The sequence below is a fragment of the Strix uralensis genome, chromosome 16, assembly GCF_047716275.1.
Source record: "Strix uralensis isolate ZFMK-TIS-50842 chromosome 16, bStrUra1, whole genome shotgun sequence".
In the NCBI taxonomy this organism is placed as follows: Eukaryota; Metazoa; Chordata; class Aves; order Strigiformes; family Strigidae; genus Strix; species Strix uralensis.
Window position 1 is genome coordinate 13,211,550 of NC_133987.1, and position 16,642 is coordinate 13,228,191.

At 42.4% G+C, this 16,642-nt stretch overlaps 2 protein-coding genes and 1 long non-coding RNA gene across 3 annotated transcripts; 2 read left to right on the forward strand and 1 right to left on the reverse strand.

Moving 5' to 3' along the window:
• Positions 1 to 1,244: 1,244 nt before the first annotated feature.
• On the reverse strand, positions 1,245 to 3,256 carry LOC141950952 (uncharacterized). The gene is made up of 2 exons (XR_012631216.1): positions 3,105 to 3,256; positions 1,245 to 2,901 (listed from the first exon to the last, which is right to left on the reverse strand). It is a non-coding gene; the product is annotated as an uncharacterized LOC141950952 (long non-coding RNA).
• A 238-nt stretch (positions 3,257 to 3,494) lies between these two features.
• On the forward strand, positions 3,495 to 10,678 carry ARL6IP1 (ARL6 interacting reticulophagy regulator 1). Its single transcript, XM_074886013.1, has 6 exons — positions 3,495 to 3,571; positions 5,681 to 5,814; positions 7,547 to 7,666; positions 8,508 to 8,625; positions 9,289 to 9,373; positions 9,597 to 10,678. Exons 1-6 carry the CDS (start codon positions 3,536 to 3,538, stop codon positions 9,713 to 9,715), a joined length of 612 nt encoding a protein of 203 aa, XP_074742114.1. The 5' UTR covers positions 3,495 to 3,535; the 3' UTR covers positions 9,716 to 10,678.
• Positions 10,679 to 11,673: 995 nt separating this feature from the next.
• Positions 11,674 to 16,349, forward strand: RPS15A (ribosomal protein S15a). Its single transcript, XM_074886143.1, has 5 exons — positions 11,674 to 11,784; positions 12,965 to 13,102; positions 13,288 to 13,367; positions 14,885 to 14,970; positions 16,214 to 16,349. The coding sequence occupies exons 2-5, from the start codon at positions 12,970 to 12,972 to the stop codon at positions 16,305 to 16,307; spliced, it is 393 nt and encodes a 130-aa protein (XP_074742244.1). The 5' UTR covers positions 11,674 to 11,784; positions 12,965 to 12,969; the 3' UTR covers positions 16,308 to 16,349.
• Positions 16,350 to 16,642: the final 293 nt, after the last annotated feature.

The window sequence follows — 16,642 nt, forward strand, 5'->3', positions numbered from 1 at the left end:
TACAAACTAGCTGAAGCTATGGAAGTCAAACCATTCCGCTGATTTTTTATGATGCTCACCTGCAGTAAATGCTAACCAAGGGACCGTGCTGTGAAGTAATTTCTCAAAGTCAAATTTGAAGTATGCTTATCAGTTTTGTTACCCACTCCCAATTCTATAGGCTAGTGGCTGAGATGCTCTTAACCTCCGGTTACTAGTTTGCCCCTCTTCCTGCTCCCCTTCTGTAAAGCCTCTGCAAAGCCAGGATGTGAGCACTGCTCTACCAAACAGGTTACTGGGATGTGTTAAACAAACTGGAGTCATTAGTGGGGTCTTAGATATTTTGGTGGAATAATGGCAGTGTCAAGTTAATATAACGGAAATTGAAGTTATAACAGATGTGTACAGTTAACAGGGACTATTGTAGTACTTTGCAGGGACTTCATGGTCTGTTTTTTCTTTGCAACAAATTAGTTTTGCCTTCAGTGATTAGTCTATTTAAATAGTAATATATTTTGTCTAATTTTTCAAATAACTGTAAAAGACTCAAGTCTCCCATATAAATCAGGAGGAGGGAGCTAGTTTCCAAGGAAAAATTAATGAGACCTCTATAAAAGCATTGGTGACACTTAATGCTAGCGTGAGGTTACCTTGCAGAGGAACAGAGGGTGTTTCACTGCACAAACTTCATTGTGGGAATTGCAGCAGCCATCAGCCCTGGCCCTGTGAAACCACATAGTGCTGTCCACCCTCTGATAAACTGATCAAATAATACTTATCCCATTAACAGCTTTGTGATACCTGAATGAAAAACACATAAAAATATTCCTTCAAAAATAGTGGAGGGGATGGGAGAGGTTAAAATCTCCATTTTTCTAAATGCTGTAGTCCTTAAGGTTAATTTGCTTCAGTTACTCATCACTGTGTTCTGTGCCTAGTATATTTGGCTTCCTGTTCTAGCACACTCAAGTACTTCTTTGTACTGAAGGTTTCTTTGCTTCTTTCTTCCCTTTTTTTGCAAGCTTTTCCTAAAATTAGCAGACATACCCCTTATGCATTAAAGAATTGGACTAGGAAAAAAGTTTAAGATGACACCTGCTATCCATCTTTTGCTTTCTTAACACAGTACCCAGTTATCACATGCATATATTTTTTTTTCTTTGGTGGAAGATAGTTACTTATGAGTATACTGTTTCATTGAAAATACAGATATTACATAAAATTAATGTTGTATGCACTTAAATGCACAGCTGATTAGAGCAATCTTGCCATCCGACTAATTTTTTATTAATAGCGTAAGAGAAAAGTCTGAGATGCATTTGTTATACTAGATATGATGAATGGGTGGAGGCTTAACATCTAAAATTTGTGTCTATGTCTGTTCTAAGTGCTCTAAACAAACTGCTCCTTTTGAAGGTGCTTTGAAGTTAGCTTGAGCATTTAATTTTCTGTGCATCTGCTAAGAGAGAATCTCAGCATAGGAAGAACGCATCACATTGCAGCATGGTCTGTGTCATATGTTGAAACATACAGGAAGCTCAGGTAATGTATGGGAGGTGATGAGCAGGTTTTCCACACTCTGAGTTACTGCTATTACCATTCTCTGCCTTCTGCATTAGAATGCTGATTTTTAACAACCAAATTTATAAACACGTACATGTATATACATGTCTTTTCTTCATTTTACATTGTGCTTCAAAAGGCCTAGCTGCTCAGCAAGGAAGGTGCAGAGTAGCATGGCAGGGCCCCACGTTGTCCTGTTCTCTGCAGTGTGATGGCCTGTCTCCTCTGATATTTCTGGCGCTGAGGGTGTCCTGCAAGGCTCGCTCTTCCCTCTGCCCCTCCGAGTTATGGAGAAATGCTTAAACAGGAGGGAACTGCACTTCTGTGAGCCCTCTGGGATGGGAGAAAAGCTGTAATGGCAGACTGACTTGGGAGCTGGATTTGAAAGACTGGCTGGAAGATACTGAATTTGACAGTGGTTGGAGACGACGGAAATACTTGGCTTTTTTTGTTGGTAAGTGCTTGTGTTTTTAGGATGAGAGTCATACAATGGATGAAACCAGGAGCTGGCTGATGGTATTGAATAGCCAGAGAGGTGGCTTCTGTGGGACACTGCAAATACTCCTAGGAACAGCAATGCATCATGCTTCTACCTGTTCTACGTGCTTCCTCAAAAGACTAATCAGAATTATTGCTGGCATCACCTCCTTATGACATTAGCTTTTGTTTGAGCTTTGCTGTGGTAAAATTCCAGATTTTGAGGGTGGACTCCCCATCATTTTTAAGTGCAAAATGGTACACAAAAATACTCTTAGCTTTTAGCAACATGTAAATGAACTGGGAAGTTGTTCAGCAAGTATCTATTCTTTACATAGAATCTTGAATGGCTGTGAAAAGCATCCTGTAAAAGATCAAACAATTCTGTAGAGACATGTTTTTGCTTTTACAGTGTCATCCTTAGTCCTTCTCTTTTTCCTCTCCATCGAGCTGGTGAGCTGGCTTGGAAAAGTATTGCAGTTTTGGTGCCAGAAATGGTAAGATGTTTTCTTTGTCCTCATTTTTGACTTGCATTACATCCTAGGGATTGTGATTAAGCTCAGTAACACGCGTGACTGAAACATTTAGAAAGCTGAGTCAGAAAAAATATTTATATCCGAGTGCTTTTCTCCTGTGTCTATTCCAATGCTGCTTACAGCTTCTGAAGGAAATAAAGCAAGTTGTTGGACAGATGGTAATTATCATAGGTAGGTCAGGCAGTGGTGGTGTTCAGAGCTGGAGAACCTCCCTCTGAAGTCAGGTTGTTTCATCAGTTTCCTGTGTGGTAATCTGGAAATCTCGTGCCCACAGACTCTGGTGTCTACAGCTGACACGGTGGTGGCTTCACATCCGTCACATGCAATAAATAAATAAATACCTGTGCTGGAAAAACAGCAAAACTTTAAGTCAAATAAAGTTTGTTGGTGAGTGCCTCCAGTGCCATGTTACTTCAGCAATAATGGGATATTTATTAGCCTCGAGACATTCTTGACCTGAAGGCTGTCTAGTTCGCAGGACACATACACATGTGATATACGTCAAAAAAAGGTAACGTGTTTTTAGGCAGCACATCATCTTTTACTTACTTGCCTCCTAATAATCACACGTTCACGTTATAGGGGTCAGGCTGTTTAAAATAAAAGCATTATCATCGAAAGCGCTGGTGGGGAGGTGACGGTGTCACCGCCCCCGTGCCCACCGCAGGGCTCCTGTTCCACCGGCGACAGGCCCCGCCCGCCCCGCGGCAGCCGGGCCTCAGCGCCTGTCGCAGTCGCATTGCGACGGAGGGAGGGGCCGGGGGCGCGGCGGCCCCGCGCTGATTGGGCGGCCTGTCTCCATTCGAATCCCACCAGCCAACCGGCTGCCGACGGGGCGCGAGAGGAGCTCTGCGATTGGCCCGAGCTGTTCCGAGGCGGCCAATCAGAGTGCCGAGAAGGGCCGCCGAGGCTATAAAAGGCGACGGCGCGGCGCGGGAGGGCGCGGCCGGCGGGGGGCAGCGGTGTTAGAGCCGCGCAAGATGGCGGAGGGTGACAACAACAGCGTCTACCAGCTGGTGAGGACGGGCGGTGCTGGGGCGAGTCACCCCTTCTGGGGCTGGCGGCGGGGAGGTGCTCTGCCTTGCGGTGGCTGGGGAAGGGTTGGCGGCCGCTCGGCCCTGCTGGCGCTGCGGGAGGCGCGGGAGCCAGGCCTGGTGGCGGCGGCGGCTGGCGAGGGCCGCCTCGGCCCCCGAGCTTGTGAAACGCGGGGGAATTACCTCCCTGCGCTCGCTTTTGCTTCTGAAAGGTTCCCGGGCAGGGATCGTCTTATTTATGCCTTAGGGCCGGGCTGGGTTTGAGGAGGCGGCTCCGTGTGCCCTCCCTGGGAGCAGGCACGGCTGTTCTGCTGCTCGCAGGCCAGAGCTCATCATAATACCTGGCTGTACCTGATGTGCAGGGCTTAAATTTAATATTCATGTCTTTGTGTTTCAACATCCTTTGGCTGTGTTATCGAATGCTTCGACGATGCAGGAGTGGGGCAGGAGCCAGATGATAACTTAAATATGTGGGCTTGAATACTTGAAAACTTAAATACAAGGATGTGTATATTTATCTGTGTAATGGTAAACGGCAGCCATGGGAAATGGGAAGATCACTGAAAAAGTGTGTGAAGGGGTTGAAGAAGGGAGGCTTTTGAGTGCATTATTGATCGATGCTGTTTCTTGCAGCAGAAAGCTGACCAGCCTGGGAGAGACAAACTGCCAATAGCGCAGAGGTGAAAGGGAGGTTCAAATTCCTGCAGAAAAAGTGCATGGAACTATATTGCTAAAAATAATAGTGCAGTGTTTGGGAGGGATGCCCCTTTTGGAGCAGAAGTTCATATTTATGGAAATTTTATGTTGTTTGATTAGTGGAAAAAAACTTCTTATGATTTCTCTACCTGGCCCAGTGGGAAAATAACTTCCAATAGTTGTCCCTTAGGCTGACAGATGTAGGCTGCTATTAATAACACTGTTATGTTCTTGGTTGTGATGTTAAATGCAGACAGCGAGAGGTAATAAAGCAAAACAGTTTGTCACAAAATGTCTTCTGGAGTAATGCAGCTTTTTCTTTTTCCTTTATATGACAGTTTGTGTTTATAACATGTCTGTGATAACTGGAAGGTGTTCGGCAGCATGTCAGATAATTTTCTACTTTTTTTTTGTCCTGAACTGTAGCTTTCAGATAGTTTCCAATGGTATCACACAAGAAAACTAAGCTTTACCATTATAGCTGCACTCAGCTGTCCTTGTTACTCTAGTTGTGTGAGGCTTCTCATCTAAGTGTAGGACACAGTTGAGAATTAAACCTGCTCTGCTATCTGCACAGCACATGTGCAGGTCTTGATGACTTTTTACCTCTTACTACTTGGGCAGTGATTGGTTCTGTTCATGGTTACTTGAGTTCTGTAATCTCTGAGATACCCTGTCCCACTCAGGGGAAATTTAAGCTGTGTTAAATCTGGAACACCTCGGGTGAACTGCTTAGCAAGTTGATGCTGGAGTGGATAGGGCCTCCTTGCAGAAGATATGTAGGGAGGAATGTAGGAATAATACAGGAAAGAGGAGTTTGCCTCTGTCTTGGGCAACTTGTGGAAAAACTTTCTTTTGCAGTCCAAATGTGATCAGTTGGGAAACTTTACACTACTGTGGATTCTGAGTTTTTATCCATCTTCCACATAATAAAAAATTGGTGTTGGACAGCAACTAGAAAGCTTCAGTTTAATGTGGTAGATTTGTCTTTGAAAATATATACATTTTAATTAGTTCTCATGTTGCGGTTTTCCAGATGTTGACACTGAAAACTTGAGAGGTTTTTAGTTAGACTTTAAAACCTGACTTTCTACTAATCTGGGGGAAAGGAGTACTGTAAATGGGAGATTGCAGGAAAACAGTGACAAAATCTGGGAGGAGGTATTATTTGGTCTAGTAACATATTCTGCTAATTTGTTAGGGTCTTGACTATTTTGAAGTATCACTGCTACAATGTCATAATTTAGTACAAAACTGACATCATTATTACTAATGTAATTACTCAGGTTTGTGACAGGGGTTTTTAATTATGGCACTTTTTTTAAGCTACTTTGAGTATGGGAATTAATTTGATACTCTGGTTAGTAATAAAAGTTTTATTCTCTTTTTGTGTAGGCTGCAGAAACTGCTAGCTTGGAAGAGCAGTTGCAAGGATGGGGAGAAGTGATTTTGATGACGGATAAAGTTCTTCGCTGGGAGAGAGCCTGGTTTCCTCTGGCACTGATGAGTGTCGTTTCCTTTTCTTTTCTGTAAGTAGCTTGTGGAGGGAGCCTAGAACACCATTGCACTTTCATGGGTGGTAGCAAACCTATTAGGTAAATTATTAAGACATCTTTAAAATTCTAACAGGAAAGCTCTTACTCCAGGTTCTGTTTCTGAGTGCATGTGAACTTTGTTGAAAAGAAAAACCCTAAGTATTGAGAACAGGAAGTAACACGAGTCACATTCTGCTCAGAGTGGGGGCAGTGCTTTCTGCAAAAGCTATTTGCCAGCAATAGTTGCTGTAGATTTTTACCGTGCTCAGCTGTATGTTCTTCACTGGTATGTTCATATTCTGTCCTTATTCTTTGTATCCTGCTGCTTAGTCAAATCTGGTTATCTACATTGGCTTTTTGCCCCACACCAACAGCAATATCCATAGGGCAAATTTTCCTGTTCTTCATCTTTGCTGTGGTGTTTAGGATGAGTTCAATCGGATCTGCACAACTTGTTTTTTTACTTTCTCTGTCCTGTCCTTTGAGAAAGAAGGAGAAGGAAAGACTGCAGGTAACTTTCAGTCAACAGGATGGGAGGATGTTGCCTCTCTCTGGATTGGAGATACAGAACTGGCTTACTGGAGGCGTTTGTACATGCTTTTACGTAACATGGTAGTGGCCAAGATGAGCCCAACCTGCCTTGTAGAGAGAAGTGTCCATGCCAGCTGTGGAGTTTGCTGGCTGCATGTGTTTTTGGAGTAAGGAGAAGACAGGAGTTACAAAAATAAATGTTGAACCAGGTGAGGCAGGGATAATCAGTCTATAGCTAATATAAATTTGATAGCCTTCAAGAGAGCTGAAGAGGATGAAAATGAAATGAAACTGAAAAGTAACTTTTAAAAGAAGTAATTGCATGAACTTCAGGGTATTCTGTTATAAATTCTGTGATTATAGCAGGAAAGATCTTGTGTTGAATAATACTTTGAGGAAAGAGACAGAACTACTTCAGATTCTGAATTGGTACTTCCTCAAAAATGAACTTGAACATTCAGTGCAGTAGCACTGTGCTAGATGTACAGAAAGACTGGCCCTGCAATGGACTGTGTAATTTCTTTATTATTTCAGTGTTCAGGAAGTTCTGATAAGTGCAAATAAGTAGCACGGGGCACAGCTGAGCATTAACAGACACTTAGGGGATGAGCTAGTTCTTGTCCAGTACCTGTACTGCTGTATTTGAGTGATGGCACACTTAATATGTAAAAGCACAAACCTAATTGGGGGTTTATGGCTTCTTGTCCAGAACAGGTTTGGTTAGCTCTCACAGGTGAGACAGAGCAAATGACAACCCATGGTGGATCTGAATTCTGTGACTTCCTTAAGAACCAACAAGATTAGAGCTTTCACTCTACCTGGTTGTTTCATACGTTCACTTGGTCATCCTCATCCCCCAGTCAGTGTTAAGTTCATTAGATGTCAACTTCTGAGGGAGCAATGATGAATTTTGACTGCTACTGAACTTCATACTATGCTTGCTGTATTGTACCATTTTCTTACCTAGTACGTTAAGAAAATTGTTTTTTTTAATCTGTATTTCTTTGGAATAGTGTTGAAGTACTTAAACCTCTTTTTATTAGTAACAGGAGAAAATGTGAAAATTTTTTGACGTTGAGCAAGAGGCTAGGTCTACTGTTTGAAGTCCAGAGCCAGTCTGAATAGGTGACTAAATATGTCCAGTATTTATCAGTCTGAGTATCCAGAAATAATTTCTGTTGATTTCTCTCTGCAGGATGATCTACTACCTGGACCCATCAGTTCTTTCAGGTGTCTCCTGTTTAGTTATGTTCCTCTGTTTGGCTGATTATCTTGTTCCTGCTCTTGCACCTAGAATCTTTGGCTCTAATAAATGGTGAGTAAAGCCTGAATTAAAACGGTTTCTTGAGTGTAAACAAATTATGAACTTCAACAAAACGGGTATCTGACTTGCAGGTATCAAATGATTATAGAGTTATTGTAGTAAGAAATTGGCAAGCTCAATAATATATGAAGTGAGGACACTAGTAAGATGTCCCTCGTTCTTCTTCTGAAAGATTACTACAACATAGCTGTATTGTTCCTTTTCTTCTAGAAAACCAAGATTTTCTTGAAGGAATAGATACATTCCTTGCTCATCATTAAGGATGCTAGTTGTGCTAAACTAACTTTTAGTAATTAATGGATAATAGATACCAAGAACTAAAATTATGAAGAGTATTGGATTATATGTTTGGAAAGAGTGGCAGTAGTAAATATGATGGAGAATAATAATGCAGAGAGTATGAATGTGATTGTGATTAAAACAGATTTGAAGAAGGGCAAGGCTTACATAAAAACAGTAAGCTGGAGAAGAACCTTATTTCAACTAAATTCTGAGTTAAAAGTAGGTTTTAGCGGTATCTGCTTGAAGATGACACTGGTGTCAGGTGTGTATTACTTTTGTGTATCACACTGGTATCAGATTAAAATCAATGGTCTTCTGGTCTGAATGTGGTTGCTCTTTGGGAGTCAATTTAAGAGAGTTGGTGTACAGAAAAATTACAGGGGCAGTTGCATTACAATGCTCAATGAAGATAAGGTATAAATCTGAGTGACGCAAATGTCAGGATAAGTACTGGATAAATTTTTACTGCTGGAAAAGTACCACAGGAGATTTTTTTAAATGTCAGGTGAAATCTTGAATTCTTATTTTTGGCTTTTTTCTTTGATAAAAGGACTACAGAACAGCAGCAAAGATTTCATGAGATTTGCAGCAATTTGGTAAAATCTCGTCGCCGAATTGTTGGCTGGTGGAAACGTCTCTTCACACTGAAGGAAGAGAAGCCTAAAATGGTATTAAGTTCCAGTTCATCTCTATTGCCTTAAGATTTTATTTGTTTTGTTTTGTCTTAAGTATTTTAGCAAGACACATGTCTGAATAAACTGGTATTTCAAACCAAGAACCAGCAGTTCTGGCTGTGACTTAATGCCAGTCATGCATCTTATTTCAAACCTGGAGTGACAAGATATATGACTTTAAACTTGCAGTACTGCACAGTTAGAAACATACCCTTGATATTAAGATAAAGCAAAGCTGGTTTTTTTGGATAGGTCAATTTTTGGAAACAGCTTGTTTCCAGTGTACGTGAACTGTCCAGAAAATTAGATCTTAGTAATGTGTCAGCTTAGGTACATGAACTACGGAGTTCACTGTCCTGAAAACAGCTTCAGGTACCATGTGAGGCTGAAGTTGTGTCAATGAAGATGGTGTAGTCTGACTCTAAGGGATATCTGGACAGAAAAGAACTGGCATCCTGTAAAACTGATGGTCTGAAAAAAAATTGAAACATGCAATTATAGACTTTATAGTCTTAACAAGCCTGTGCATATGTATCACATGTGGAAGAGCCAGCAAACTTCATGTTAGTTTTAAATGTTGAAGTGTTGCTAGATACTGAAGGAAAGGGGGAGAATTCCCAGCAGATCTGTGATAACTGTTCCCTTTTCTTTTTTTAGTACTTCATGACCATGCTTTTTTCTCTTGCTGTGGTTGCCTGGATTGGACAGCAAGTTCACAATCTCTTTCTGACCTATCTTATTGGTAAGTGTGCAGCATGCAAAAGAGAAATAACTCTTCCATTAGCTGCCTGAAATGTTATGAGGCTGGTAGAAGTAATTTTTGATTATGAGTGTGGTGATTTTTATTTTTTTGGCACAGGGTTATATTTTTCTGTTTTCAAGCAGTTAATAGTACTTAAGAGAAGCAAGGAATTGCAAAGTAACAGAAGCTTGTTAAAGGAGTATTAAATTTTTTTTTTCTCTAGTGAGTTTCTTGTTGCTCTTTCCTGGACTAAACCAGCATGGGATCATTACAAAATATGTTGGAATGGCAAAAAGGGAGATAAATAAACTTCTCAAGCACAAGGAAAAGAAAAATGAATGAAGACTTAACTGCTTGTAAAAGGTTTCCTTGGGAACAGTTTCGAGAATTAACGTATAATTAAGATAATAGAAGTTGTATTGCTCACTGGCTTTATTTTTATTGGCTCCCTGATGAAGTGAAAATGTCACTCTAGCAACTGCTGTGGGTTTGTGTGTCTCTTGCTGTGCTAACTAGGGTTCTGCAGCCTGCAGCTGATATTATGTGAAAGATCCTGACCTTTGATGTATGGAGCTTAAGCGTCTTCACCAGACTAAAAGGCCCTGTAAATAAATACCCCAACTCAAACAGCAGAATTGTAATGTGTGATAGCATTTCTGTAGCTGTGTTAGTTTCATTGATCATTAATTTGTGGCTACAGCAAGTGTGAAAGGCAGTCTGAAAGCTTACACTTCTTAGAGGCTTGTTACTACTGATCCTTGTGGAAGGAGGACGATTAGCTGAATAAGAATGATCATGACTGAGGGTGGTGCATACCCAAAATTGGGGTGGGAGGTGATTCCATGGTCTCACTGAATCAGTTTGCATTTTTGGCTGCATATACCAGATTATCTGTTGAATAGGGGTCTGGAATATTTACATTTGTAGTTCAGTTATTTAGCTGTAGTGTAAACTTCAACTCATTGCACTGAGACTAGAAAATGAGTTATGGTGTGTGTTACCTTAACAGCTGATTGTTCTGAAAACTGCTGTTGTCATGGAGCCATGTAGCAGGTTTGGTTTTATGAATGTTGTCTGTCTACAAAATCACCTTGAATATGCTAGGTTTGTCTCTGTAAATAAGCCTGTCTGAATTGTTTGTGCTTTTCTATGACCTCTCCCATCTTTTTTTAAAACTGAACTTTTTTCTTTAAAAAGCTAAAACCTGTGTTAATGCATTTTTATAAGTTTACTGTTTTAAAATGAACTCTCTCCAGTGTCTATTGTAACTGTTGAATAGGTAAATACAGACTAAAGAGAAACTTCTTTGAGACTTGTTCCTTTTGAATGTACAGAGAATTGTGTAAATGCGTCTTTTAGTCAAGAATGGGAGCTGGGAATGGTGCTTTAGTGCTATGTGGTAGTCGGTGCATAGCGTCCGAACAGAAGAACACCTTTTGTTTGAAATAAATCATTGTAAATAGTAAAACTGTTACTAACCATGACAGCACACTGATAGCTCCTGCTGCAGAGGGGAAAGGCTCTAATGTCATCTGTAGTCAGTTAACACTGATAAAAGTGGTGGGACCCGATCAGTAAAACTTGTGATAGATCCAAATGGCAGGGAGGTGCTACAGTACAGTCTTGAAACAGCTATTTAGACAAGTGCTCTACTTGCCTGGCACTGACTGTCGGGGAAAGGAATGCTGGATGTAAGAAGACAAGCGGTGACACTGCCCCCTGTTGCAGGGAGAGTTGGTGGCAGCCCCTCTACCCCCGCCATCAACACCAGTTTAGGGTACCGCACATTTGCTGTTACAGTCCTGAGAGCTGTCTCCCCCTTTTGAGGTAAAATTCAATAGAAACACACATCCACTTGGTGCAGCTTTGTCACCTCAGACCAGCTTCTTTGTGTAACTCCTCCCCCTATGGAGCAGCTACACGGTTCTCCAGTGCATGTGCCCCCGTGGAAACGTCAGCAGAAATCCCATGGATGAGGAATTCCTCTATTGTGTTCTGTCTTGTAAAAAAGAATAAAAACAGGAGTTAAAAAAACTCCACCAAAATGCAGAACTTAAGTAATGGTACTCCCTGTGTCCTTTTCTCTCGTTGTTTCTTTGGGCGGTGTGGATTCTTTCCCCTCCCGCTCACCCCAGGCCTGTGTTCAGGACGGGAGCTGTTGCCGTGGCTGCTCCCGCCGCCGCCAGGCGCCCTGGTTGCTATGGGAACCCGCGGGGCAGCGTCGCTCCGGAAGTGCGTCACGCGGCTCCCGGCCAATGGGGATGACCGGGATGGGCGCGCAGCGCCTACCGACTGGGACGCCAAACCTCGCGAGGTCTCGTGGGGCGCCGCGCGCCACCCCGCGCTCATGGCCCTCCCATAATCCCGCGCGGGCGCCCGGCCTCTTCCTTTTCCGCCATCTTGCTGCACCGGTGAGTGGGGGGTGCTGCTGGGTCCCGGCGGCCATCCGCCGCCTCCTGGTCCCATCCGGGCCCCGCGGCCGCCTCTGCTCGCCTGGCCGGGGCCGTGAGGCTGCGCCCGACCGGTTCGGCCCGTTTTGAGCCGCCGGCGTCTCCCCTAGCGCTCTCTGGAGCCTCCGGAATGGAGGGTGGGGGGGAGGACCCTCCTGCCTGTGGCTCCGCTTTCCGCAGAGATGTGGGGCGGGAGCCGAGGGCGGGGGCTGGCACGGCAGCCAGGCCCGGGCCGGTGCTGTGGGAGGCTGGGCCGGACAGGGCTCGGGGGAGCCGGGCCGCGGTGTCTGTGGACTTAAAGGAGTGAGGATCGTGCGGTGAGGCCTGGGAGGAGGCAGCGGAGGTTTTGGGGAGCGGGCGGTGGGCTGGGCCCTGGGGGAGGAGGCCACCCTCGGGACGGGGGGGATCTGGCTGCGCTCGCCCCGAGGGCAGGAATTAGCCAGACCTGCTCGTCTGGGGGTCCCTGGTGTAGTAGTAAAAGCCCTCGTGATCCCCAGGACCATTGGCCACCTCGGGAACGGCCCTGTGGCCCCGGTCAGGAGCACCTTCCGGGCTGGTTTTGGCAGTGCGCCGGGTCTGTTAGTAAGTGGGACGACAGTACCAGGTCATGTCATGCCTTGTGCTAGGCTGGGTGCTTTAGTCTTTATCACGAGAATGCAAGAGTTGGTGCCCGGTTTCCTTGTCAGAGTGCTGTGTTACGCTTGCATTCTGCAATTTTTTTGCAGATAAGCAAGCTGAGCAGCATCTATTATGTTTAATACCATCTATAACCTAGTTTTTGAACAGGCTTAGAACTGCATAATTGGGTTTTAAAGTCCAAAACTATTCACTTGGGAAAGGTGTCATGCTGATGAAATGTTGCCTAGGTGGTGGTTTCTAAATCTTCGTGTGTGCACGTTGATAACGCCAAGTTTAAATGTGTCAGATTTCCGAACTTGTCATGGTAGTTGTGAATCCTTCTGAGTATACCTGAGTATGTGATCTGCTTTTTAGCCTAAGAATGTTTTTTAAGGTATAATGTAACTTTCTGTCAGTCTTAAATCTTTTAGGCCTAAAATAAAAGGTTCTTAAAAAAGTGCACTGCTCAGTATTTCTGTGCTGGAAAGCTGGTGTACATAACTGCCTCTCCTCTTCCCCGCAGGCACCATGGTGCGCATGAATGTTCTAGCCGATGCTCTCAAAAGCATCAACAATGCAGAGAAACGTGGGAAACGCCAAGTGCTCATTAGGCCGTGCTCCAAAGTAATCGTCCGGTTTTTAACTGTGATGATGAAGCACGGTGAGTCTAGAGTGCACAGCACTATCTTGTTTCTCATTCATGGTTTCTGTGGATGCTGTTGTGTTCAGGTGGTTTTTGGCTAAATCAACATGCTTAAACTAGTTTTGTACAGCGTAGTTAATTGACTTGTATTAATGTAGCTAAGTAGTATATATTTGATTTGTCTGTTTACTGATCTTTTGTAGGTTACATTGGTGAATTTGAGATAATTGATGATCACAGAGCTGGGAAGATTGTTGTCAATCTCACAGGCAGACTCAATAAGGTAGGATTTGTCTTCCTGAATTCAGTTGTCTAGGAAGTTGTTTAAATTAGACTTTTTTTTTTTTCTATGTTTGTCTGATCCAGTTCTGAAAGAATTACTTGTAAAGAAGGGAGTATTTATTCAATCCATATAAATGAGAGTAATGTGGTTATTATCAGTGGTTATCAAATGCTTGTTAATTTTTCTAGATTCATCATGGTATGGTTGACTAATTAAATTTCTTTTAAACTTTGAATATGGAAGACCCATTTTCAGGGAAGTCTGCTTGCAAGTGCTGTGTGTTTCTCTGTCTTTAAAAGCTTTCTGTCTACCTAGTGCTTTCTGTTTCTTTGATGTTTAAACTACCTAGAAGACTTGTCTCAAGAGATAGGATCTGAGCTGCTTTCCAACTGATCTATAATACCTGTGAGTGTTGAGAAGACAAGCCTTTCTCCTGCTAGATGGGCTTTATTTGCACTTGAGGGAGAGTTGAATGTTACCTTAACGAGTGCTTTTTAAGTTCCTGGGGCATATGAGGTATTCATGTGTGTTTTGGAGATTTTTTTTAAAAGCTTTTGTCTCAAAATACTGAGCTGTCTTAATTCTGTGATGACTTGCTGTGCATCATTGTTTCCAATTAAGCTATTTGAGTGAGAGGTGGTTCTTTAGTAAAGAAATAAAAAAAATACTTGGTCAAAATATGTTGAGGGCTATCTCCATGATGAATAAATATTGCAGCTGAAAATTGCTTGAGTGTGGTAGGCAGAGAATTACAACGCCACCCAAATTACTAGTGTTACGTGTCTGTAATAAAAATAATGTATGCAGGAGTGAGTATAGTGTTCCTGGAACTCTTTGGGATGATTTTGTAACAGATCTGGTGTGCAGCTGGATATAATGTTTCTCTCAGTGGTTGCAATAAGGGAACAGTTCAGTTCAGAAAAATGTCCATCAGTGCAGGAGGGTGGGCTGCTGTTTTGCCTTTGTATATTTATCAAGATAATTGGAACAAGTGAGGTAGCTGGAGGTCATAGTAGTGGTTGTGGTCAGCAAGTAATACGATTAGCTTGAAAACTTTGATAACTTCTATGCATATTAATTTTTCCTTGTTTAAAATCTACAGGTGTTTTTTGCTACCTATGTATGATAATTAGCAGTAGAATATCCCTGAGTAATCACAGGATTTTTGATTATATAGGATGCTTAATAATCTTCAGTGGTTTATAGTATGCTTTTGTACTTTCCCAGGTCTAGCCATTAATTTGTAAGTTTAGCTTCAGCAGCAGTGTAAGTCGCTCTAAGTGAGGAAGAGGAGGCAAGGCAGTAACAGCTGAATAGCTGTGTGAGAGTCAACTTACCTGAGAGGAAGCACCGTTTCCTACTACCGGTAATGGAGCGTGCTTCTTGGTACTAATCTTTTGCTGCCAAAAATATTTTAATTGCATTTGTTAAATTCCTTCATCCAGTGAATTGGAATGAGAAATGTGCAAATCCAGTTTATAAAGTTCTTCAGTTTGTAATGGGATTCTGTTTTGTAGTGTGGTGTAATCAGTCCCAGATTTGATGTTCAGCTGAAGGATTTGGAAAAGTGGCAAAACAACCTACTGCCTTCACGTCAGTTTGGGTAAGTATGGAAAAGAGTTAAATCTGTGTTGCATGTAAAAATGTTGGGGTTTTTATTATGCTTTCATACTGCATGAGTTAGACTTGCCTGACATCTTTCCTTTCTGATCAGTCTGGAGTGTGTACCAGTCTAAAAATCCATTTTCCATATAAATGCTCTTTTTTATCCAGTTTTAAAGGGGCACTACTAAGCAAGGACCTATTTTTGCTTGGCTTTGGTAATCCTGGTTTCACCATTTCTACAGTTTACTAGGAAAATGGGACTTTTCTCTTAACTCATTTTAATTTTATTAATGGCCATTTATAGATGGGGAGAAGTCATGTAAGTTACCAAGTCAATGGAAGTGGGTTGTACTACTTTAAATTAAACTTCTTGGTTGTGTATAAACTGATGAGGTATTAAGTGTTGAGAGACTCAGCCTCTGTTAAACAAACCTACACAATATAGAAAATCTTACTATTAATGCAATATATTTCTCCTTCCCAAAATTCACTGAGTAATAAATCTCAGTGCACCAGGATAACAGAGCTAGAAGAGTCCTCAGGGGCTCAGCCAGTCTGTCCTGTCAAAGGCAGGATTAACAGTTCCTTGTCATTTCTGTTCTTAAAGCCTCAGTGATAAACTGCTTGCTTTAGCTGTACCTATATAGCTTACTAGTATGTGTTGTCATACTGAGATTTTTAAGAGTATGTATCGAGTGGTGGGACGAGAGGTTCTTGGACATGAAGCTGTGTGGAAGGAGTACGCTGATAATCCAGATGGTGGCATTCGCAATGACTAAGGCTGCTTCAGTTGTCAGTCCAGATCCAGATACTCATCTGCATCAGCGCACAGTGTTCGAAACACTGAGAGACAGAGCGCTCAGAGTTGAGGAGCTGTCTGGCACCATGGCAACTCTACCGGCTCTGAAGAAAAACGTCTGCTTAAAATAGAAGCAGACTTTGTCTAGAAACCGTAGAGTTGCTACTGCTACAACAACTGAACTGACTTGACAGTGGGAGTGCACAAGAAAACTTCTTGCTGAGACTTAGGCAGATATTCGGAGAAGAAGCCTATAAATGACCTTTGTGCACTGCAGAGTTGTACTCGAGAGGAGTTTCACTGTCCAATAACCTGATCTTCCGTTAGGCCAGTTCTTACAGAAACGGATCTTACTATTGCAATACAGAAATGAAGTTAGTGCTGTCACTTCTGCATAAGCGTAGAACAAAACGATAAACTGAACATTTTTCTTTTTTAACAGGTACATTGTACTGACAACCTCAGCTGGCATCATGGACCATGAGGAGGCTAGGCGAAAACACACAGGAGGCAAAATCCTGGGATTCTTTTTCTAAAACTTGTAAAAAAAGAGGATACTAATAAATTGTTCAAATGGACTCTGGTGTTTCCAGTCGGTATTTTAATGACTTCGAACACTATCTGTGATTGTACTTGTAGCAGACAGCTCTTCAGTAGTGCTCAAGTTCCATCTTTACTGCAAGAGGTATTTGGGTTCCACACCATCCCTGGTCACAACTTTTATTCCTGTTAAAGATAGTTACCACTTGAATGACAGTTACAGGTCGCTCTACAGAATAGCCTCAGCAGGGGAACTGTTACAGGGATGTATGTTAAACTACATACTTGTCTGTCATGCAGTGGGATCGCCTCTTTATGTCTCCATAGCTAC